The 25897-nt window shown below is 38.1% G+C and overlaps 1 protein-coding gene across 1 annotated transcript in view; it reads right to left on the minus strand.

The window, feature by feature from the left end:
- The window catches only part of LOC146658951 (dynein axonemal heavy chain 11), a 41869-nt gene extending 29712 nt beyond the window's left edge, over nt 1-12157 (minus strand). Inside the window, exons 1-28 of the mRNA XM_085422719.1 lie at nt 11797-12157; nt 11275-11418; nt 10969-11162; nt 10695-10884; nt 10497-10596; nt 10147-10358; nt 9776-9997; nt 9527-9694; nt 9279-9395; nt 9054-9191; nt 8841-8956; nt 8540-8735; nt 6015-6119; nt 5486-5881; nt 4561-4893; nt 3840-4094; nt 3560-3729; nt 3258-3480; nt 3014-3130; nt 2847-2933; nt 2602-2760; nt 2294-2377; nt 2007-2165; nt 1785-1907; nt 1343-1465; nt 611-835; nt 435-526; nt 229-355 (exon numbers count right to left, since the gene is read on the minus strand). Of these exons, the coding sequence (XP_085278845.1) occupies nt 229-355; nt 435-526; nt 611-835; nt 1343-1465; nt 1785-1907; nt 2007-2165; nt 2294-2377; nt 2602-2760; nt 2847-2933; nt 3014-3130; nt 3258-3480; nt 3560-3729; nt 3840-4094; nt 4561-4893; nt 5486-5881; nt 6015-6119; nt 8540-8735; nt 8841-8956; nt 9054-9191; nt 9279-9395; nt 9527-9694; nt 9776-9997; nt 10147-10358; nt 10497-10596; nt 10695-10884; nt 10969-11162; nt 11275-11418; nt 11797-12012 (4791 nt within the window). The 5' untranslated portion in view covers nt 12013-12157. The remainder of the gene's footprint in view (nt 1-228; nt 356-434; nt 527-610; nt 836-1342; nt 1466-1784; nt 1908-2006; nt 2166-2293; nt 2378-2601; nt 2761-2846; nt 2934-3013; nt 3131-3257; nt 3481-3559; nt 3730-3839; nt 4095-4560; nt 4894-5485; nt 5882-6014; nt 6120-8539; nt 8736-8840; nt 8957-9053; nt 9192-9278; nt 9396-9526; nt 9695-9775; nt 9998-10146; nt 10359-10496; nt 10597-10694; nt 10885-10968; nt 11163-11274; nt 11419-11796) is intronic.
- Nucleotides 12158-25897: the final 13740 nt, after the last annotated feature.

The raw sequence follows: 25897 nt of genomic DNA on the forward strand, positions 1-25897 counted from the left end.
CTGCATAACAAACTCAAAAATAAACAACCTATCTTAGACCAAATGCATATGCATGCGTAAGTACTATAAATGCACAGTGCACTCAAGCGTTTTGAAAGTCCCTATTGGACAGGCCTACACCCCAGGGGACCTGTCCATAACGCCAATGCTGCCTTCTGATAATTGAATGACCTGCTCTATATCCTGAGCCACAGCTGCCCCAAAGAAGGGAAAGTTTACTGAATTTACTTCTCTGGGACGACTTCCTTTAGAGAGGATGTCCAACAAGTCTGCGGATGAAATAAAGTAGAATCGTGGAAATGCGAGTCTTTTTGTTTCCAGGTATTCAGTAAGAGCTTTTTCACATAATGCCAGCCTGTCGGAAAGATTGAATAGGATCAGTAGGCAGGAAACCTTTAAGCGTGTAACACAAGTTTGATGAAAACAGCATGAACCTTTTTTGTAGATCCTCTAACTTCTCCAGTAGATGAGGTTTGTTAGTGGCCTCAATTACATTTTTAATGATGGCACTGCCCAACATTAGCTCCTGACAGAACAAAAATTCCCATTGTTACAAATGGTGACAAGAACATAATTTGCAGCTCTACACAAACTGTGTATACATGCAGACCTGAAATTCTGCATCTATTGCTTTGAATCTGTGTGTATCTGCAGGCAGTTGCTGGCAAATGTCATCACAGCCTTTGAAAATGCTTTCAAGGTAGGCCCATGTCCTTTGGACCTCCATCCAGACCATGAACACAGAGTCAGCCACCGTCAACTGTTTTTGTAGTTCCACTACCTGGTGCAGGAAGTGATCTGTGTGCTTATTCTGAAAGACACTCTGGAGCTGAACCTTGAGAATAAGGGAAAAGAAGAATAAGCATAAAGAATGTGCTCTAATGTAAAATTAAAGTGCAGCAGATAGAATCAAACCTATCCTAAAGAAAAAACATATTTTCAGAATTGGACACCATTACACGTATCAGCTGCATTTGTAAACATCTTCTACCTCATCAGCATGCCAAGCCAAGTCAAATTTAAATATTTAAACAAAGATGGAGGCACTAAAGTGTCAGGAGTTCTAATTGCTGGCTGTAACCCCCTCAACGCATCTGGTGTACATGTTCAAAGATCGCCACGGTGCAACAATGCCCTGTGTTGTCCAGAAGCTATAAATCTTGGGACTCAATAGGGACCTTTCTGCTCTCAGCCATGCTATTAGACACTCAAATGGGGAAGGCACGTCTGTGATCTCATCTCTATTCAGCACTTAACTATCAGAGATTCTCACAGACAGCTGATCTTGAGAACAAGCTCTTGTTCTTTTGTAAAATAACTTACAGTAACTTAAGACATCTACCTGATGATCCTCAAGAGTTTCAATGAGTTGTTCATCACATTTAAGCAGTGGCACAGAGGTCTGGTAATGCTCTTCATATGAAAACTCCATTGACATCCACGTCTGACTTATTTCTGTTACAACCTGAAATATAAACAGTGAATAGTGTTGATAGCAAATAGAAGTTTACCAATAAACTAACTTCACAAAAAGTGCTATTAGTACAGCTGCATGTCTTATTTATTTGTTTAGCACATCTCTTTAATGTGAAATTCTGTTTCTAATAACTTCCAAGGGGGGTAGGGACTAATAAGTGTATACTTCTGCATACTCCTTTTCAAACAAAAGAATGGAATGATATTTTGTAATGATTGTGAAGGCACATGTTTGAAATAAAAATGAACTGAACTGAACTGAATTGAAAATATGTCCAACATGTTTGTGTTCATAGCTGAAGAAAAACCTTCTCTATTGCCATCTCTTTGACTGCCTTTTCCACTATGTTGCGGACTTCATCTTCAAACAAATGGAGCTGTAAAACCAACAGGTCCTCCAAAGTGGTACTATCTGTCACAGTGAAATCCATCTATAAAAATAGTAAAAAAGTGTAACATGTTTATTAAGCAAAGCAAAATATACAACGAGATCTCCTACAAAAAGGCCTCTGCTTTATGAATTTATGCACCTGTGTTGTTCTAATTAGCTGGACCCAGTGACGCTCTCGTATTGCCGGGTTCTGCAGTTGACTCACAGCCTGCAGTGACGTCAACAAGTTCTTTACATAAAGGTCTAATCCAGAATACACATCCCACAAGCGAGCTTCTTTGTCAAGCTTTTGTATGTCCTACACAAACAGAAGGTAGGTAAACATAATTAGTTATTAGGGGCATCTGTTACAAACAGCAATGGCGCGTGACAGCAAGACAGCAGGAGAGATGAGCTGGTGTGATGTAGCACTGTTGGTGACCTTACCTTGGCAAGCCTCCTCAATTCTGCATCCATCTGGTCCACGTTTATCTGCCTCCATTTGGTCATTGTCCAGTTTTCCACACTGCTCTGTATAGATAAAGACACATGGAGAAGGGTCAGTGGGTTAAGGCTATTTAATAGGGACATTTAGAGGCTACAGGGTATTCAAAGTCTCAAAGAGGACAGCCAGGTCAAGTCATTTATGTATTGGGGTATTGTGGTAGGGTGATGAGACCTAGAGTTGTTTTTTTGTTTTTTCAATTTCCCCATGAAAAAAATGACATTTAAAAATCACTGATAAATCAACCTACTTGCACATATACAACAATGTCCCACAGTTCTTTGAGAATCGTAATCTCTCGCCTGCAGAGCTTGATGTCTCTGTAGTCAGAAATGGAAACATCAAGTAGACTGGCAGACTCTTGCAGCTCTGCTACTTCTCTCTCCATATCCCGGATTGCTTTTTCTGACTAGAAAACAAATGGCAGTTGTCATCCAAAAAGGTCAAATAAAATGCTGTTTTAATCCGATAGTCAAGCAATGATTAAAAACCTACTTTCTCAAGACTACTGTAAGGATTTACTGCCTTGTAACTGAAGGGTGCCATTGCTCTGAACATGTCTCTGAACTGGGTTTGTTTCACCTGAAAAAAATGTTCATGTTGCTTAACGTATGTTACAATAGTTTCTACACTGTACAATTTTAGTTTTCTCATATGATCACCTCAAAATCCATGCACTGTCTTCTTAAAACCATCACTTCTGTATTCTTCATGGGTGCCACCTCGTGCCTTACTCTTAGGGCCAGTTTTTTAGCCCCACTCCATTTCTCTGGAAGTTCCTGTTGACAAAACTACAGTTATCACTCGGAGCACGAAAGTACACATAATGAATATAGTAATCTGATTCTTTGTGGATAAATTACTGTTTATGATTACATTGCTGTAGTTGGCTCACTCTTTTCCTACCTCCATTTGCCAGTAGATATGGTCTGGTATGGTCACACCATATTGTTCCAGGAGGATCACTGTTTCTCTAAGAGGCTCAAACATCTTGTCTGTGGCATTCTGTCTGTCCTTTACAGCTAACAGGTGACTCATCACTTCCACAAAGCCATGGTTGTCATCTTTAGCTATAGGTTGTCTTAGCCCTTCAACAGTAGCTTGGATAAACTTCTGCAGCTCATCAAGACTGAGTGGGAAAAGTTAGAGTAAGAACAACTGATCCTACAAATTTGCCAGAACTTAAAATCTATGCCAATAAAATTTACCTGTGGGTGACATTGTTCAAGAGATGCTCTTTGAAGAGCCAGCTCCACCTTTTTAGTGTGTTAAGAAGGCTGACTTTAAAGTGCTTGATGTCCACCCGAAACCAACCATCAAAAACTCTGAAGTCTTCAAAGTGGGAAATTTCATCATGCAGATCCTCATAATAATCGATCTATAAAATTAAAACCACAACAGGCATTGAAATTAAAAATAAAAAACAAAAATAAAACTCAAACTCCCGTGAATTGCAAGAATTTAGCCCAGAGTTTAAACATTTTTTACTTGTTCTTTGAAGTTATTGATTGTAGGAGGATTGTCAGGGAGTGCATCTCCTGTACAGGCTTCCATCTCCTCTGATGTGAGTGCACGTCCATACAGGAGAAACTGCCTGAGAAACTCTGCCCTGTCATCTTGCCACAGATGAGTATAACAATCAAACTTTGTCTGGTAATTTATTGCTTTCTTCTGGACGTTCTCCACTCGCTCCATTATTTCCTGTCTCAGGTCCAGCAAGTCTAGCATGCCATCCATTACATCCTGTAAGAGTTATATTACATCAAACAAAACATCAGGAATAGCTACCATTTGTAGAAGAAAACACAGCAATGAGTTTGGCAAGTTTAGTACACCAAGGAAATACATGTTTCCATTTTTCACATATTTTAAATTTAGCAATGTGCAAATATGACATTGTGAAATTAGACTGCGACTGATAACACCCTGGATGTAACAGTACTTCACTTATAACACAGCAACACAGTCTACCACTATTCTCCTTTTGACAGGGAGGCTGTACTCTTCGCTCTAGTAGGAACATATTTACGATGTAATCTGGGAACATTTTAGCACATATAAAAGTACAATGACAAATAATAACTAGCAAGTCATTCAAATTGTGCAATTCTAAAAGTGTGACTTTTGCAGTAAAAGCAGAGAAGACATCTCCTAGTTTTTGTCAAGTGTATAAGAAGCCTGTGCTAATTCAAACATAAAAGAAGCGTACCTGATAGGTCTCCATGCTAAGATGAGCAGCCACTCTCCTGATATTCACTGAAGTCTTGAATACGTCTGCAACCAGCCCCTCTATCAGTTCATATAGGCTATCTCCTGCATCTTTCTCCATTGAGGGACAGAAAGTCATCTTTGAGCCATTGAGGATTAGCTTCGCCTCAAACAGTGGAGTCTGGTTCAGGCCTGCCTCCATGTTTTCCACGAGGAAATGAAGAGAGCGACTGATGTAGCTGAAGAGCCCTTCAACAACCATGTCATCCAAATATTCCAGGTAGCACTGCCACTCTTCTGAATCCGGATCAGCATGGAAAAGAACCATGTTCTCCTGAGTAGAAGTAGAGTATTAGAATAATATTTAGCTTCTGCTTGTAATAATTTCTATTTCACGTGATTTTTGAAGCTCTGCTTGGGGGGATTTATCTATTCCACAACAACTGGAGTAATTTTATTTTATTGGCTTCTTAAGTGCTTAAATATGTTAATACTATTTATATCAAGAAAAATACTTCCAGAATGTCAGAGTAAAAAGATGATTGTGATTATAATTAAAAGTTTTTAAGCTAAGAGCATTAGCAGCTCCATGTTGCATAAAAATTAATGTTAAACAATACAGGACATACACCAAAGAACTTAGATTTGAATCTATGGTATCATATGCAAGTCATCTTCATAATGAAACTAATGTGATGTTTAATTAAGCTGCACATAAATTCAAGGTTTAAATAAAATGAACAAAAAGTAACTAAACAAGGTTTTAAACTGTCAGTGAACAGAACCAATAATGTGCTTTAATCTAATCAAGGTGAATGCTGTTTTTAACCATACCAACAGAAACATACATGTTTCAGTGCTTACTTAGCTATTCACAGAAAATCTATAATGGCTCAGTTACTCTTCACAGATCCAGCCACACACACCTGCACCAGCCCATGTATATAGTCTCCATCATTCTTCATGGAGCTGTACTTCTTCCTGAAAGAGTCTCCTCTCTCGTCCAGTTGTATGAGTGAACCTTTTTTGTTGTCCTTTCTGCAAAACATGGCCTGTTTGCTCCATCTCTTCATCACACACTGAATGGCATCACAGTTTTCCCTCACTCTATTAACTCGACAGACAAGGTCTTGTACAAGGTGTTTGGTGTTGTTGATGAAGCTCCAGCAGTCCTCGTCCTGCCACGTCAAGCTGGTCTCTGCTCTCGACAGCTGCAGGTCTACTGACTCCAGCTCAGCTCTGATGAGAGGGAGTTCCACCTCTAACACTGTCTGCTTAAGCTCGTTGTACCACTGTACTAACAGCTGCAAACCGTTCACATACTGAAAAATACAAATGTGAGCAAATGATGCATTTAGGGCCAATAAAAAATAAAAAATAAAAAATAAAACAAAACTGCTGTTTAACTTTGATGGGTGACCTTGTGTGGCCCAGTTCTAAAATGATTTTTCAAACCTTTGTGAACATTTCACGCTTCTCAAAAAGAGCCAGTGCATCTGGAGGTATGGTGATCTCACTCACAGTCTGAAAATACTTCACATCCTTTAAGGCCTCAGTCAGCTGAGAAGTAAAAGAAATTACTGATTAATTTAATTGAATTAATTTAAATGTAATACTATAATTACTGTAGCATTTTTATGTATATATGCCTTTTCTCCTCCTTAATGAATGGACTGATCTGAAGAAAACCTTGCACGAACATCATCACACATGCAGCTTAAGGGTCATCAAAATTGACATTCACAACAAAATTTTGTTTGACCACTAAATACATAAAGTATTATTTAAAATGCACCCCAGGCCTGGCAGAAACTGCCAGTAATGCAGGTAATAACTAGTAATAGCTTGTAATAATAATAAAAATTCGGATTCATTTATTTTACACACAAAAGTCAAAGGCATCAGTAAGTGGCATTTTAGCTGAAAACATCCAGAAATAAGGTACTGCAGAGGGGCAGCAGCACTAAAAGCCTTGTCAGTTCAGTTCAAATCAATTTTATTTACACAGCGCCAAATAGCAACAAGACTCGTCTCAAGAAGTTGTATATTGTAAGGTTGACCCAACAATAATACAACAGAGAGAAACCCAACAGTCATATGACCCCCTATGAGCAAGTGCTCTGGCGACAGTGATTCCACAGAAGAGATGCCTGAAAATTGAAGGCTCTCCCTCCCATTTTACTTTTAAATACATGTAAGCCTACAGAACTCCATAATTAACCTTAGTGAAGAGGGCACTCCATTTACATGGACAAACTGGAGTGTATTAGATAGATATGATTCTGATTAACTAACACAGCTGGGTCAAGAGATGGCTTTTTAAGTAACGGTTGAACTACTGCCAGCTTGAAGGCCTGTGGTACATAGCCAATTATTATAGATAGGTTGATCATATTTAAGATTGAAGCATAACATCATGGTAAGAATTGTTTGAGCAGTCTTGTAGGAATGAGGTCTAAAAGACACGTTGATGGTTTGGAGGAAGTAATTACTGAAGTTAACTCAGAAAGATCAATTGGAGTAAAAGATACTAAATAAATGTAGATAATGTTACATCTGTGAGATGATTTTGAGTAAGGTTTAAATTTTTATTTGTGAACAAATTCAAGGAATCATTACTAGTTAATGTTAACAGAGCTCTGACTTTTTGTCAGCCAGACTACAGTGCTGAGGAGAAATATAGGGTTATTCTTTATTTTCTTCAATCAATGATGAATATTAAGATGTTCCAGCTCTACAGAGGGCTTTTTTTTTTTTTTTTTACAAAGCAGCAAACAACTTTTAGGCTAAATGATGATCTTCTAAATTTGTGATACACCATTTCCTCTCCAGCTTACAAGGTGCATTAATGCATTTGAGAATTATATTCCTTTTTCACAGGAGCTACAGCATACAGAGCCACACATATTGAAGAAATAAAATTATTAACAAGACCTCTGTCGGAGTGACATTCAGGAGTAAAAGTCAGTGAATTATATAATTAAACCTATTTACAGCACTTTCAGAAAGATATCTGTGTTGAAATCTATTCCTCACTGCTGTGTAATCAATTATTGTAAATGTACGTTATTAGAAAATGATCAGACAAGAGAGGGCTTTCAGAAAACACTTGTGCTTACTTAAATGTTCAGTTTCTATGCCACATGTTAGAACAAAATCTAGAGTGTGATTAAAGTGGTGAGTGGGTTGTCTAATAGCACACCCACCTCCATGTCCAGAAGAGTGAGGCTTCTATATCTACAAAAGCCTGGTCATGTCTAACTTGAACAAAAAAAAAAAATCTATATTCCTGTCCTTGATTATGTATAAGTAATACTCTGCTACTGATAAAGCAGGTATGCGAAAGCATAAACATTGATATGCTGTGAGTAGGTAATGGGTAAATGGTAAATGGCCTGTATTTGTATAGCGCTTTTACTAGTCCCCCCTAGGGACCCCAAAGCGCTTTACACAGCTTTGAGCCACGATCGCCCGATCTGATCACGATCTGAAATTGACATGAAGAGGATCAAGGAAGACTACAAGAAGAATTATGGCAAAACACTCTACCAGGACATTCTGGATGACACCGCAGATGATTACGAGAAGAAGTACTATTAATTCTGGTGCAGAATTATTGGTACTATCAACACCAGGTTGCCAGGGCAACAATGTTTGTTGTGATGGTGTTGGCACCTATCAGGGAAAACTTTGTATCAATTTACAGAAAAAAAAATTAAGGAATAAAATAACTAAATATGGAAATGTGCTCCTTCCACTGCAACACTGCTACTATTTTTGTACTTTGCAAACTGTGTCAGCAGTATGATTAAAAGTTTGAGGTAAGAAATAATGATTCTTGGATCATTTGAATTGTATTCTTTGAGAAGTTTTTAGGGATCTTGAGGGTGCCTTAGCAGTGGGCCACTGCATGCTCTCAGTCAAAGAGTAAGTTGAGCATTGAAAGGTGTACACTTTCATATTTCCATGAAATTGGTTACCTTTGGATTAAAGTTGACCGAAATCAGGCCAGAAGAGGTATTTCTGGAGATAAGTGGCTGGTTCAGGTTAATCAGGCACGTCTGTTCTAAGCCACAGCACCAGTCAGAGTAAATGTCCTTCTCAAACTGGTCTAGTAGATTCAAGATCTCTGTGTACATGCTGTACTCGGTAACCATGTCTACTCCTTCTGCAGGCCTGGAAATATGAAAAATAAATCTCTTTCTGTTCAATAATATAATCAATAAAGACAAGAAGTGTAACTTATGCTTAGAACATATTCTAATTTTTGTTTTTACTGACTTGCCAAAAAGCAATCTGAATTTTTCCCACGGTCTTTGAATGCGTTCTCTGAGCATTTTTGCCCACTTGAAAGCTCCAGATGTGTGTGCCATGTTCTTCACCAGACTAGTTTCCATCTGTAAACACAGTGAGATTATAGAAAAAAAATCTAATTAACAATATCTATTGTGCAGTGAATGCATACTGCTAGTATCCAGTTTTAGCTTGGAGTACCTGATTAAGCTGTAATTTCAATAGATGTTTACACGTCTCCAGCTCTTCTCTGAAATGTTGCTGTAGCAGAAGGAAGTTGGGACCAAATATCTGTCTAATCTGTCTTTTCTCCAGGAAGGGTCCAGCAATAGTTAGCATCTACGGGCCGAAACACTCTGAGTCTTTGTTGTTCACCATTCACTTGGTAAATAATGCATTGCCACACTAGCATGCAGTCTTACTTACTTTCATTGCTGACTCGAGGCCTGAACAATCCTTGAAAGCCAAACACAGAAAGCGAGCAAGGCGGCATTCAATGTCCGCAATCTTAATCTTGAAATTCTTATACTCACTTTCAAAACCCTAATGAGAGAAACAACAGTTCAACAGTATTTAATGATGAACACTAGTGCATCCATGTGTATTATAATAATATTAAATAATCCTTATGATTATTATTATAAATCCCAAAAAATCTTTATTAATAGTATCACCTGAGAGTTCAAGTCAAGCAGGCAGTTTTTACTGTGGATCAGTGCTTGGCAGAGGTCACTGAAATCTTTGTGCATCTTAGCAGCATGCTCACTGTAGAGTTTCCCTTTAGTTCCACCAAATTGCAACTTTTCCATTCTCTTATAGTGTAGCATGATTTCAAAGAATTCCTATCAGGAAAAAAATGATCAGGAAACAAAATCACGCACAACATTACTATGACAACCAATAAAGCAAAAATATTATCTCACCTCAAGCTGTTTCATACGATTAAAGAACTGGTTGAAACGTGAGAAAATCAAAGCAGCTGGAAAATCCCAGGGTGCATGTTTCACTTGGCTGGCAAGTCTTTCCCTCTGGGTCTGGTAACTGTCTTTGAAACACCTACAAACCTTTATGACTCTCGTTACCATTTGTAGACTTTCCTCTGGATCCTCTCTGAGAAGCAGATCTGCAGAGAGGTATGTAGAAGCCTACAGGGAATAAGTTTTTGTATCTGTGAATTTGTTCATGCTAGCAGCTAACAGTCAGAGTAACGTCAGCTGTCGGTAGTAGCTAGCTCTTTCTCTGGACCCCCCTATGTACATCTATAAATACAGGTGTTTCAAATGAGAACTTATACCTGTTCAATGAGCAGATTACAGAGTTCCTGCAGTAATACCACGATGCGTGCTGGTCTTTGGTAAGACTGGCAGTTGGTCCAAATGAGGTAAAGCGTGTGAAAAAGTGCCGGCATGTATGTTTGCATGAGTTGAAGCTCTCCGTTTTCCAAATGAGACAGCTGTGCATGTAGTGGCTGTAGATGGAGGTCAATGTCCTCGGCTTCTCGCAGAGCTTTATTTTTTGAGGACAAAAAATATATATCATAATCATATGTTAACCTCTAACTGTATAACAGAGATGGAGGTGATATTATGCTGTTCAAGGCAGACACTACCCATTGTCTTTAAAAAAGTGACACGGTAATCTTACCATCACACACTTTTCCAATTAGCATCTTGATTGCTGGATGATAGCTGCTATCCATCGTCTCTAACATCTTCACCATCATTTGAATAACTGGACTCTGAAGCTACAGCAAGATACAACTTTAGCAAATAGTGACGTAGAAGGAGATGAAAAAATATTAAAACGTGTTTTGGTGAATACCAATGTGGTTAGGAAGTATACCTGATGATAAATGCTCTCTATGTTGTTCTTCCTGGATGCCCAAAACTTCAGTTCTGCACTGGGCCCTGGATTACAGCCTGTTATTAGTTTGTCTGATGAATCCTCCTTTAAAATTTTCTGGATCAGATTTGTCCAGTTGATGACCTGGGTCTCTATGGTATGGGCTACTGCCCTGTCATAGTTTTCATGCCTGAAGGAGGAAAATAGAAGGTGAGTGCTTTACTTAAAATATATAGTGTCAAAGATTACACTGTATGCTTGGTTGTTTTCTTACTTTTCAAAGATGCCGTGTGGCTTTTCCATCCAGTCAGCTGCTATTGGAATAGGGAGGACAGTTTTCCCCATAACCCGTCCCTGCACAACTGAGGTCTGACTGCACATGATTTCCACATGTCGAAGGATGTCTTCAGATATCAGAAGTGGCCAAGTCTGATGGTTTTTGTTGTCGGACAGCAGTGGAACACATATCTTGCGAAGACAAAAACATAACCAATTCACCCAGAACCCACACAGGCAGGTTAGAAATGGAAAGAAAAGCTTCTTTATGGCTTATGTGTATGAAAATGGGTGGCACAGTCACCTGCTTAACTGCACATGACAGCTGCAGGAGAACTGGTGGAGTCAAAAGGCCAAAGAGCAGCAGTTCCCTGCAGTTTTCAGAGGTGACTGGAACAACTCTCTTCTTGAGAATATAGATTTGTTCATTTTTCGCATCTGGTGGAACCTGCGTTTGAAATAATGTGAGATTTTGCAAGACTTTTAAATATGTCATGATGAAACGATTTATTTGTTTCATTTTAAAAGATCTTTGCTAGTTGATGAGTCCATAATAAATACTCTAAGACAGTATTATACAGAATGCGCTTTGGCACTGCATTTTCAAAGCAGACATTTTACCTGTGTAGTAGGAAAATTGCAGGTGAAATCAATCATTTTAATGATGAAGTGCCCCAGTAACAGCAAACCAACATACATAAAAAGAAGAATCTTCCCTAAGTGAAAATTGCCATGATTATATCTGCGAGTTTCCTGCTATGACATGTCAAAATGTCTGCTGTAAGAACACACGCAGCAGACTCTGCAACATCTGTAACAGACATACCTCATTAGCAGCAACCAGACAGCCCTTTTTAGAGGAAGAGAAAAATATAAGCGACTGCTTTTCAAAGAAGTTCTTCAGAGGTCCTTGAAACTCTTCGCTGACAGCATTTCTTTGCCATGTCTGGCTGTGCACCCGCAGTAGCCCGCAAACTTTTTCCTCGACAAACTTAACTCTGTGGTCCTCAAGAAAAGACGGACTATTTTTTTCCTCGTCCATGACTACTCTGCCAAGATGGCATGCTTTAGCGCCGCACTACGTTCGAAAAAATCAACTTACTTGCAGCAGTTATACATTATCCATTAGATTCGCTCATGGATAGTGTTAACTTCGCTTTATGTGCTTTTCTAAGAGCGCTGCATAGTAGGGCGGTTCAGCGTTCCGTTGCTTAGCAACGACCTTCAATCACTGCCGGATACGTAAGTGTCAGCCGGCTAGCTTCAGTAAAGACAGGACCCTATTTTAGCTTGTTTAAAATGACTGGAAGTGTAATGATTACTGAAAAGGCCCTATAATGTCGATATAATTCCAGACTATCTGTGATTTGTATTCCACACCAATGCATGGTGGCTTGAACAGTTTGTACCCTGTTTTGGTGTTTTTATTGTTTTTATACTGTGAACCTGATATCCAGGAGTGAATGCTAATTACCTGGTTTTCCCCTTTATCAATGATACCTTTCATGTTAAAATGTGATCTAAACCACTTTCAGCTGTCTCGTTTGCTCTTCTATCACCATTTGTAGTCAGCAAAGAGTCAGAGCCATTTTGCTATAACTACTGGACTATTATTGCAACCATTTGTCCAGTAAACATACTCCAGGCAATTCTGTATTTAAGCTCTAATTTTTGAATTTTGTTCCAATTAGTTGAGCTCAACACACTTCCTACCCTCCGGGTTTAGCCTTAAATGAGAAGTTTGCCTAAATATTATTGCATTTATGTCTGGCATGGTCTGTTACTCACTTTACTCATCATTACTCTATACAATTTGCAGCATTCCAAAGATTCTTGGCTTAAATAAACATTCAAATCTGATGGGCCCGGAAAGATAATGTGCACTCATTACTTTACAGAGTAGGCTCACACAGGCCACTTTTTTAGGTACACCAGTTCAGCCAATCACCAACTCAACCAAATATCTAATCAGTCTATGGCAGCAGGTCAGTGCATGCATGTTGACATTATCAAGATGACCTGCTGAAGTTCAAGCATCAGACTGGGGAAGAAAGATGATCTAATCGTTCATTAACCTGGTCTGAGTATTTCAGAAACTGTGATTCTACTGGGATTTTCCCTTGCAACCATCTCTGGGGTATACAGAGAACAGTCCAAAAAAGAGAAATATCCAGTGAGTCACAGTTCTCTGCCTTGTTGGTGTCAGAGTTGAGAGGAGAGTTGCCAGAAAGCTTTGGGCTGCTAGGAGCAGTAAATCAAATTACCAAGGTATGCAGAAGAGCATCTCAGAACATACAGCATGTTAAAACTTGAAGCAGCTGAGCTATGGCAGCAGAAGACCAGACCAGTTCTCTTGCACTTTCACCACTTCTGCCAGCTAAGAACAGGAAACTGGGGCTTCAATTTGCATGGACTCACCAAAATTCCACAATAGAAGATTGAAAAAGAATGTTGCCTGCTCTGGTAAATCTTTTCTAATAACTGCAGCAACATTTGGATGATACAATCAAAAAATAAACATAAACAACATGGAAGCATGGATCCATCCTGCCTATTATCAACCATTCAGACTGTTGCAGTACATTTTCTTGGCTCACTTTGGGCCTGTTAGTACCAACTAAGCATTGTTTAATACACATCTGACTGGGGTATTGTTGCTTCCAGAAGGATAACACACCATGTTGCAAAGCTTAAATCATCTCAGATCTTTTTCACAACCAGATCTCAGTCCAACAGAGCAGCTTTGGGATGTAGAAGATTCACATCATGGAGGTGCAGGCGACCAATCTGCAGCAACTATCATGTGTGAGGATGTATTACATCAATATGGACCAAAATCTATGAAAATGTTTCCAGCACCTTGTTGAACCTATGCCATGAAGAGAAGCAGTTCTGAAGACAAAAAAGGGATTCAACACACTCGCACTAGCAAGGTGTGCTTAAAAAGCAACCAGTGAATACATGTGTTTCACCCACAGACTGATACGGACACTCACAAGTGACTTTACAACACCTTATTTCAGGGCAGCCTAGGGGTCTGACTGCTTTGATATAACTAAATAAATAACATGCATATTGTAATGTCTGGGGTGCCTGGGAAATTAAATTAACTGAGTGGTATATATTTGCATGTGTGTGTGTGTGTGTGTGTGTGTGTGTGTGTGTGTGTATTCCTTCTTTCTGTGAGTGACATTGTTTTCTTATTTTTCTCACTATAAGAGAAGGTTCCTTGGGAAAAGGAAGAGGAGAGTGAGACAAACTCCTCAGATATGCAGGTGGCACTACCATTTTGGACCTCATCACTAACAATGACAAGACCACCTACGGGAAGGGGATTGCCTGTTGCTATGGTGATAATAACAAGTTTGAAAGCAATGCATTCAAGCAGTTAAGATGGAGATGGCTTCTGATGTAATCCACACACTCATTTTACTCTGAAATCCAGCACAGATGTTAACGTGGTTGACAACATGAGTCATTCACTTTGCCGAGGAATCAGAAACCCTATTAGCCTAAAGTGGACCAGGACTATAAAACCTTCATCACAGTCATCACAGCTAGAGGGAGAGAAAGGCAAACATCTTGGAACCCTTTCCAAGTACAATTACAGCACTGTATAAATGATTGCTTCAACTCCAACAACATAGCTTTGTTGTCAATGTAAAGATAAGAATTTTTTAATTTTACATTCTGTTAACGGTTTCTGATCCAGGAGGTGCTCAGGACAGACTGTGTCACTTTTACCCTCTAAAAAACCAAAAATGATTTCTTATTAAAAAAAACAGTGATGTTCAAACCTGGCACCGTACCTGCCACCTCAATAATTTTCTTGTCAAGGCTTGTTACACTGCTGGGCTAGCCTTCCAAAAATTTCTATGGAGTTGTTGAGTCTGCCACCACAAAGGTGCAAACTGACTGTTTATGCAACTATTCATCAACCTTATTATGGTTAACTAAGCTAATAAAGAATGTGACGAAACCTTTTAGTTAAAATGTTAAATAAAAACTTGACTTAAAAAAAAAAAACCAAACAAACAAAACTAAAACAATTTTGTGAACATGAAAAGCTAAAACAAAATAAAAAATAGAGACTAAAAACTTTTAGCTTTAGTATTTGTAAGTTTGGTTAAAAAAAACTATTTATGAACGTGAAAAAACGTGTTTATGGAGACGTTGGATGTCTGCAACAGTGGGAGTCAACTGCTTTCAAGAAGTTCTGTGTTTTTATTGTAATACTAGACTGATTTTATACTGACAAATGCTCTCCATGCAAAAATAAAATATAACATTAAAATAATAATCAAAAAGACAAAAAAACTAACACTGAAACGAAATACTTTCATACAATAAAAACTAAAGTGAATTCAAAACAAAAAGTCAAAATGAATTAAAATGATAAAAAATTATTAGAAAACACAAAACTATAATAACTCTACTATTTTGAATTATTTAAATCGTGAATGTTAAAACTGTGTATTTGTAATTTTCTATACTCTATATGTGCATTTTCTCATCTGTACTCTAAAATAGGACAAGGACTATTTGTAGTGTGAAGCATCATATCAATGATTGACGGTGTCGAGAGTTTTGTTGACGACGCTGCATTGATTTCTAAGATAAATCACAAAATGGCCCTTCATCAAAACAGTCTGGTCAATCTGGGAAGCACTAGTGACAAAGCAAATGTCTGAGTCTAAAATCAGTTCTGATAGCTGTCTCTGTACTGAAACACAACTTCCATTATATACAACTTCTTTACATCCATACATTTTCTTCTGTTGAGTCATGGTCGCAGCAGAAGTAAAGCCTATCCCACCAACACATCATTCATCTCTATAAAAATGTTATCTTGTTGCTGTTTGTGTACATGTCATTGTCTCATTGCATAACCCTGCCTCTCCTTATCTGTGCTGGACTTGTGCCTTGACATTCCCCAGTAGGCAATTTTAATTAAGTTAGTTATTGCAGGGCATTCAGGTTTTCTACACCATATTATGTCTCCTTCACCGCCATGCTTCATAGCTGAGGTTGGGTTTAGGAGCTGCATCTTTTCTCCTCTAATTATAGCATTGTGTATTTTTGCCAGAAAGCTCAGTTTTTGTCTTGTTTGTCTACAGAACACTGAATTAGGCAAGCTTTCTTGTAATTTCATAAGTCAGGCTTGTCCAAAGTCTAGCCCGGGGGCTTTATACGGCCTCTCACTCCTACCTTAAAATGCATTACTACTTTTTTGGCCCCTGGTTGATTTTCCATCGACAAATATGGCACTCTTGTAAAAAAAAAAAAAAAAAACAGTCTGGACACCCCTGCTTTAAGTAGTCTTCAGGAATAGTTCTCCAGGCTTCTTGGAGGACATTCAAAGCTCTTATTTGGCTGTTGGCTGCCTTTTGTTCTGTTTTCTCTTAAGATGATCTCACACTCCTTTAATGTTAATGTCTGGGCTCTGGTCTGCTTTTACTGTGTATTGATAATGACTTGAATGATTTTCCACATCCATCTCTCAGGTCTTGTCCAGTCTTGGCTTTTTTCCTATTTTTTAAGGATATGACTTTCAGATACTGTCGCAGATAGCTTTTTAGGCCTATCATTTCTTCTTCTTCTTAAAGACACACAGTGCTGAGATATGCCAAGTTTTTTTTTACTAATGGAACTTGAGAATCACCTCTTTGGTCAAAAATACTATTTTACACCAGTCAAACTTTGTTATCTTTGGCATTTTGCCTAGATTTGTTTAAAGTAAGGGAAACAAATGATGTGTTTTTAGAACAGAGTGACATTAAAAATGCTCAAAGATACAATTTAAAATTGTTTTTTTCCCCCCTCCAAATTGTCTATGAATAGAAACAACAATGGTTCAGCCTTTGAGCTAGATTCCTTTTTCCCCTTGAATGGTTCATAGGTCAGATACAAGGACTGGGCTGAAAATGATTGAAAAAGCACCAAAGAGAAACTTTGAAAGACCTTGAGAAGGCCTGGAGAACTTTTCAATTAAGACTACTTGAAAAATTACAGTCTGGCTCCTTGGAAGCAAAATATTTTAAAATGAGTGGTGGCTCAAGACTCTTGCACAGGACTTTATTCATAAATTGATGGATGGTACAGCTACAGTTTTGTTTTCTCAGTTTGAATATTTAAATCCAAATGAACACTGGGAGTAAGAAAAATACATGTAGCAATGATTCACTTATTATTTCCAGTTTGAACTGTGAGTTATTTCTCAATATGTCTCATGAAGACACAAAAAATACAACTGTGTTTCACTAATTTAGTCAGACTGTGTTTGTTTCTTAGATGATGATAAAACCATGTTTTATAAGCAATGAAGTTGGCAATCCTGGTAATTCCAGGGTTCACAGTTTCTTCCAAGTGTAAATAACAGTGCATCAGGCTGAGTTATCCTTGCAAAGGTTCACTCAGCAACCACACATGTTGTTTCTTATTATGATAAAGAGAAGAGTATGTCTTTGTTAAGGAAATTACTATTTATGTCTTTTCTGGCAATCAATTAGGTTTCCATACCACTGCTATAACACTGAAAAATATCTCTAGAACTAGTAATGGCTATATTTTTGTAGGAATTTTATCAATGGATAAACTTCATTGTTTTTGTTAATCATACGTATTTTAATTTCATTCATCCTTACATTAGTTATTATATAAATTAATTTGCCAGTAAATCACAGAAAGGAAGAAAAGAATCAGGATGAAAAGTACATTTGTATGTGTCGCAAAAAATTTACACATTTCTTAATGCGTTCAAAGTGCAGTCAATTTAGTTTCCAAAAGTGCATTTTTCTTTTCAAAGGAGATGCAATTGGTAAAAAAAAAAACAAAAAAAAAAACAACAACAACCTTAGACTGCCATAAAAATATTCATGAAGTGTTTTAAAGATTCAAAGTACTGCTTTTCTTTCATGTAATTGTGGATGTTTATATGAGTTCACGGTTTTATTTAACACACTGATGTGCTTAAATTATGCTGTAAGATAAATTATGTTGTAAGAAACCGGAATTCTATATAATAATAGATTTTGATCGTCCACACAACAAGATCGCCCTCTACAGGGCTGGGTTAATCGTGAGCTATGCCACCACAGTGTATGACTACTTACAGCAGTACTACAGCTGGAGTCCTCTTTAAAAAAATAAAGTATTATATCATAGATTTAAAAGGGAATTATAATATGAACATCACACGGACGGTCTGACCTTTTCATGAGCTGACACACAAAGCACGAAATATTTTCTCCTCTCATATTTTACTCCTGCTTCTGAAATATGAAATGAATTGCACTGATTGTGCGAGATAAGTCAGAAATTACGCAGTTGTTAACATAGGTGTGAGAAAGATGTTTGTAAAACAGTAGTTTTACAAAGTGAGAGATGTGTTTGTAAGTGTGCGCTCTGGCACCGTCAGCGGCGTCCTGTAGAGGGCACTGGCTTTTCTCTTTTGACGAATCGTCGTACAGATCCAAGAGACCCATGCACACAGTGCAGCAAAAAACAGTTTCAGGCAGTTTGTCAGCTTAAACGTTTTTTTGAGATAGATAGATAGATAGATAGATAGATAGATAGATAGATAGATAGATAGATAGATAGATAGATAGATAGATAGATAGATAGATAGATAGATAGATTGATTGATTGATTGATTGATTGATTGATTGATTGATTGATTTTCTTTTTTCCTTTTTTTCTCCCATTTTCTTATTTTTGACCTAAAGGACAAAAGAGTAGCAAGTGGAACAGCTGGTTGGCAAAAATCCGTTTTGCAACCCATATTTAAAAACACAGACACGTGGTGACCTCCCGTCCACATAGTAATTGATCGCATTGACTAAATAATAATATCTCGTCAGTCACCCCGTCATAAGTTATTGCTCCACCTGTCTACCTACAGACATGACAAACCAGTTTCGATGTGTTGGTGGCAAATAATAGCCTACATGTGGGGGATTTTGCCCTTTAGTGAATTAACGCCTAATGCATGTTAAAAACCGGGACTGCTGTGCGCGCAACCTGTAAGTGGGATCTCTGCTGGCAGTTCACGCTAAATCCTGCAAAATAAACTCTTCGTGTGTTATGTAAGCCCCCGGAATGAACAAATTTGTTAGCCCACACCCGAGGGCATCTGGTGATGGATACGTTGTCCCGGGGGGAGGGGGGGGACTGGGGAAGCCGGTGGCCTACAACAGCCGTTTATCTTGAAAGGCTCGTTTTAAGTGTCCCTCAGCTGGAAAACAAAAGCTTTAAGGGCAGCCATTACCTTACAATAGTTGTAGAATCACCATTGTTCAGTTAGGTTCACACACATACCTATTAGAGCATATGCTTAGGCTTGGGTTTAAAACCAAGTGGTTTAAGTAGCTTACATGGTTGAAATAAACTAAAAATCCAAAGTTGATAAAACCAAACTAAGACCCCAGGTTTATTTGATCTAGCTGGTCCAGCTGTTTAATAAATTGGTTTAGCAATGAATGTCACTTTTTGATGTTTGTATGCCTATGCTTGTGTCAGTTGTATGTGGTATGGGGTGGAGCTGGGTGTAAGCAGTTAGGTAGGACTCCCCCAGCATGGTCAGGCCACTTGTGTCTGAGGGGCTGGCTTATCCCACTTAATCAGCATCCTGAGAGACTGGCACTGCCCCCATAGCCATAATGCATGGGGTCACTTTGGGCTTCTCAAAATGAAGTGAAGCCCCACCAGACAATGCTGCTGTCAATCAGCCTTAACCTGAGCTGGGCCCTTTATTCCTCATATAGTGTACTTGTGTAATCATTCACTCCATAAATGCAAATTAATCTCATCAATGTTTTGACTAACAGAGGGCAAGGATACATGAAGAGCATTTTTGCATATCAAATGCTTGCATTTCTCACAGTACAGTTTCCTTTTCCTCAGGACTGCATAATGGGCTATAAAGAAGGGCAAATCATGGATGTCCTCGGTGTAGTTTTAATCATGCATACACCTGTTGCAGTGAGAATGTAGCATTTGACAGCAAAACATCCGCATTTTATTTTGCATATATTTAGTAAAATGGCCAATTCAGGATGTCACTGTATGAAGAAAGCTCATTTTACTGTGGTAATCTCAGCCACATGCTGTGGAAAATATATTTATCGAAAAAACTAACAAGATAATGAAGACACAGGAGAACGCTTCCTGCAATTTGCAGTAGCTCTTCCGCTTCGTTTAGACCATAATTTGTACTTGCTTGGATGGCACATACAGTCAGTGGTTTGGGGTTTGTAGCAGTAATATCCCAGGGGCTTCTGTCAGTCCGGCACCATTATAAATGACAGAGCTGAATGAGCCTCCTTGGCTGTTTCTCAACACCCTGGCTTCCTTGGAGCCTTGTGCAGCATTTGCAGAGCGTGTGCCCTTTTGATTTCCTAATCCCAGCACGAGCTGTGGAATGCTGGCTCTCTATGAGATATTCCACTCACAAGCTGTGATTTATGTTCTTGTGGTGCAAGGCTCAATGGTGAGGGGCTCACAGGTGTTGTGGAGCCTCAGTAAAAACTTTTAATATGCACACCTCGTGGTCTCTGGCTGGGCCCGGCACAAGGATTACTGCCATTCAGTGGGGGGATGGGTCAATAAATGTTTAAAATTCATCCAAGACCTTACAGTCTGATGGCCGCTTCAGACACACGACCATGTACGCACAAGATCATTATCAGAACACAGTGCCTAGTTTATTTCAGTATGGTCAGTCTGACTAAAAGACAACAAGTTAAATATATCAAATATGATCATATATAACAAATTAGGGACAAATAGCACATTTTTAGAATACTTATATCTTCTTCCTCTTCTTTTGGTAGGTCCTTTTAGGAGTCCCCACAGTGGATCACCTGCTTCCATCTTGCCCTATCCTTTACATCCTCATTTGTCCCACCAACCCACATACAGAACACAAAAAGCATTGGGCATGAACAATATTGGTTCTTAATTACTGCACTGTTGATGATGCAGTTACTGCCCACTTTAAAATGAAGAGGCTGATCTCTGCACATGCCACAGTAAACTTGTCGGCATAAAATCAAGAGCGCAAACTGAATGGCAACCACCGAAGATTTCAGTGTTTGTCCTCTCTGCAGGTATCATACTATTATACTTAGTTTAACAAACATCATAATTCAGAGGGAAATCATGACTTTATTTTAAGTTAGAATTCTCTGCTGGGGAAATAAAGAGTTAAAAAAAAAAGTGGTTTACTCCCTACTGGTGTTGCTGTCAGATTAATGAATGAATGTGTGACAATTTGCACTGCAGTGGTCCAGTTATGCTACATTTCATTCAAATTTGTCTTTGAGAGTTTTGGCGTGTTATGAAAATAAACTTAGAATCAATGCCAATCTCCATAAGCTCAGGGAGCTACTATTTGCAGTGTTGTAACCATTTTTTCATTACTTTTTTTAAAGAACAGATTACTGACATTAACCCTATAAAAAAGTTAACTGCTTTACTATTTCTTGCATAGCTTTTATGATATTCTGCAACATTACCTGAGAAACACAGCAAGTCACTTAATTTCTAGTAAAAAATTCAACATTCATCAATTTACATGAACACATGCAATTTCCATAGTTTCATAAAGATGACTTTTTTTTCCTTAGAAAAGCCCAAAAATCACTTTAGAGAAACTAGTAAAGTAGCTTTACCTGATAGGAACAGTTGTAGCTTAAATTACAATCTTACAAAATAATTTAAATTGCTTATTTTAATGTTACCGCCAGCACTCTTTTTTTTACTATTGCATTTTTGTTACATATTTGCATTTTTCTGAATAAGGTTATAATGCTGACAAAAGAAACAGATGCAGTTCATCATTAAAAGTGAAGATACTAATTATGGCGTATCTTCCCATCAAAAATTCCATTCAGAGATTTATTTGGGTACTTCCTGCCAGTGATCCAGAGTTTGTCATGACATGTTACAGACAACTTCATGTGCACTAACAACCTTCCTGCATGATTTAATAATAGTGATCTGTGTTAATCACCCACCTCCCTTTTTCCGCTTTTCATACTTTGCCGCGGGGAAAATAAACTGCACCAACTTACCTGAAGTGCCTTATCTGCTAATGGCTGCCTCAGACCCCCAGCCCCCAGCTTTCTTTGGCTCGTTTTCAATGCGCAGAGGTCAGGAGAGCCTTTCAGTCATGTACCGGAGTGTGTCGTAGAAGTACAGTGACCTTTTCAACTCTCCTGTGAATCCCTGAAGCTGTTTTGGTTGGGACTGTTTTTCACTGTCACTAGTTTTCATACATTTTTATGTTCTTTAAGTCACAGATGATGATATCTAACACTGTAATATAACACAACGGTCATAGTTTTTATATACCGTCTATCCCTGATATTAATTGTATTCTACTGAGTTTTATTTATCTTCACAACTGATTTTTTATTGTTGCTTTTTATGTGCTGTGAGAGTCCTGGTATTTACTGTATCAAATACTTTTACTATTTCATTTTATTGACTAATTTATCCAATTTCAAAAATTATTGTTTCTTTTTAAGCCAGCTCAAGCATTTGAAGTGCATGTTTTTCATGAAAGGTGTTATGTATAAATAAAGTTGAATTAAGTACCTCTCACAAACTTAAATGTATGCAAACAATGTTTATTTTTAACAGTTTTATCCTCCTTAATGGTACAATTAGCCAGATTGTTAGTTTACTAACAAAACAAACCAACAAATAGAGAAACATTACCAACATTAATACATTACTGAATGGTCTTGTATACTGCTTTTGTATTGTTTTTCTTTTATGATTGGACTGTGTGTACAATTTATTGTTTTTTGTTTGTTTGTTTGTTTTCTTTTTGATGGTGTTTATTATTGTTGTTTTATGGATTTTATGGCATGCTTCGCTGCAACGACGGCTTAGTAAATGTCATTGTATGTGTTTTTCTTGGATGCAATGACAATAAAGTATTTATCAGTTTATCAATTACCAAGAGCATGTAAAGCATTAACATCTACGACCTTAGGTCAAAGACGTCCATGTACTGGCATACTAACCAGCTAACCCCGGCCAATACACTTGGCATAATGTTGAATAATAAGCAGTGGAAAATGAAACAAGGAACACAATGATGGCTAACATTGGGAAGCTGGATTAGGAAGCTTAGCTAGCACTGCAGTATTTGGACTATCTAATAATATCAAGCTAAAAAACGGTGCCCGCCACTGCCTGAAGGGTATGATGTACAACAAATGTATACAGCTGAGAGTCTTTTATTGTTACAGTGACATGGTGAAGCATTAACCAATCACTTGCTTTCACATTCACACACAGGCACGAGCCTCGTGACGTTATCACAGTATGCTGCAGTATCAGTGGCTCAACAGTAACTTTGCCACTTGTTACCTTAACACCGCATTTGGTTTTCAAGCTCTGCAGAACCTTTTAAGAAACCCTAAAAATATTTTTAATTGCATTTTGTAATTTTTTACATAAAAGGGTTTAAAAGAAGTAATAGTATAAAAAGGGATTCAGCTTAAACTGAAATACTGAATTAGACCTTTTGATTGTTTTTAGTTTTCAAAAATCATTTGATATTCCTCTGTTAGTTACACAACCCCTTTTAAGCAAATAAACTCATTTTGAAACAATTATTTAAACGAAGCGATACACTTTTCTCAGAAAGTTGCAAACATGGTTGTTTTTCATGAAAAACCACTGGTTTTGGTGATCCCTCACATGGTTTTTTCACAAGACGCTGATGCTTTGAAATTGCTTGTAAATTGATTTATTAATTCAACTGGAATAAGTGTTTCTCTAAATATCACACAATTTAAAATGTTAATGAAATTGTGGTAATGACTGCCCATGTTTTAGAGGCTGGATATATCAGTTATCCTCAATTTTAGGTCGCCTCATTTAACATATAAATCACCTCATAGGTTCAAGAATATTTTCTTGTTTATCCCAAATTACTCTAAGAAAAAAAGATCCCCCATAATCGGCATGTGGCAAAGTCTTTAGTAAGCCTTTATATGATAAAACATTTTAAAGAAATGCCTAATGGCTTGTTTAACTGCTGCAGCTCCTCACACTGTTACACACTCTGAATTTCTGTAAAACTGAGAGAAATTCACCTCTGAATTTACCTATGCCTAAAAATGTACCTCCCCAAGGTTGCATAGCAGATTCATTTAATCCTTACTGTGGCACCCCCCATTTCTCCCTCACCCTCCTTCCCTTCCTCCTCCTCTTTCTTTCCCATGTCCATTAGACCTTGCAGACTAATCGAGCAGCACCAATTGCTCCCGTGGTGAGATCATTAAGTAAATTATTTTAAGATCAAACGGTCAGCAGCCACAATGAAGTCCTGTGTAATGGTAAAAGCCTCAGAAACTGCCACCCACTCCTCTCTCAAATTAAAGCCCAGTGGGGAGAGCTCTGCACCTCTCAGGTGGATGCCCCCATTAGGCCTTTTAGCTGCAGGCTAAGGTAGGACCCACTAATTGGTCCTTTGAACAAAACTAACCCACTGACAGGATCTGACTTGTATGAAGCTTAAGAGTGCAAAATTGTTCCTGGCCGACGACAGCAGCAGCTCTGAACTACTGTAATAGTCTGCCTATAGAGAGAGCATTAACATGGACTTGTTCTGCTTTGGTGGCAACATGTTATAATGTTTAGTAGGATTTACTATATAAAAGGAGGGGGGACTTTTTTTTTCCTAGTTTGAAGGTGATGTTAAAATTGCACACACTGACTCACAGTGATTTTAAATTTCAGGTACACTAGAAAGTTCTATTGTCATTGGGTTTTACTTTCATATACATCCATTTCTCCATCCATCCATTCTCTTCTGCTCATCTGCTTTCAGGTTTACTTTTCTTTTCTACATTTAAAATGACCCTTTAACTCAAGTCAAACTTAAAAGTCACTCCCTAGGAAAGCATGTCAGAGCAAAAACCTTTAAAATAACAAAGAACACAAACAAAATACTACACTATATATTGACTGAGTGCACTGTGTGCGGTGCCAATAGCCAAAGTGCCTGCTACAATCAGCAGGTTTCTGTGTTTCATGAATAAATACATTCCTCTTAATCCTTAGTTACATTATTGCTTTGGTTTTATCTTCTACTTTAAAAATCCAACATCAATACATTCGAATCCTCACTTCACCTTCCTGTTTATGTTTTTTCTGTTTATCTGTGTTGTCTTTAGGTGGTAATATGTATGTGTGGTCATGTATGGTGTGCCTACTCTCAGTTCTCCCAGCTGAACCCATGCTAAGCTTGCTTTCTATTTCCTAACAAGAAACCACACTCTTACCAGTAAATAAAGCAACAAGCTGGATTGTACCAGTCTTTATGTGTGTTTGTGTGTGAGTAGCTGCATATAGGGTTTGTGTATAATACAATGAACAAGTATGAAACCCATTACACAGTGATTACTCACAAAGTGCTGTTCTTGGATGGATAGGTTGACAGCTTCCCTTTTAGCAGGTCAAAGTTTCACTCGGCTTAAGATAATTAGGAGCATGTACTGTATGCGCATACAAGGGTAAATGTATATACATTACACAGATTCATATGCTGATGCTGCCCTTAACAAGTGACTTTAATTCACTTAAATGATTTCACACATGTGGCAAACAAGCCACAGTCTTCAAATATTAAAAAAATGGTTCTTTCAGGTGTTTATTCCTCTCAGCAAAGGAAGTGTTGGACTTACAGTAGCTTATGGCGTGGAGACAGGAACCAATGCAGCAGAGTGACTGTGAGTGAATTATCCTCCCTTGACATGGAGCGTCAGTGTCATCAATCACATGGTTTTAATTAGCGATAGCTCCCCTTTGTGGCTGAGAAATGTGCATGTAATTCAATTTGGGACCCACTGCCGCCTCCAGAACCCCACACAGAGATTTTCTAAGCCACTTGGAGTTCACACGCGCAG

The sequence above is a fragment of the Rhamphochromis longiceps genome, linkage group LG11 (genome assembly GCF_057381845.1).
Source record: "Rhamphochromis longiceps isolate RC_006_pf linkage group LG11, R_longiceps_female_GT1.1, whole genome shotgun sequence".
NCBI classification, from domain to species: Eukaryota; Metazoa; Chordata; class Actinopteri; order Cichliformes; family Cichlidae; genus Rhamphochromis; species Rhamphochromis longiceps.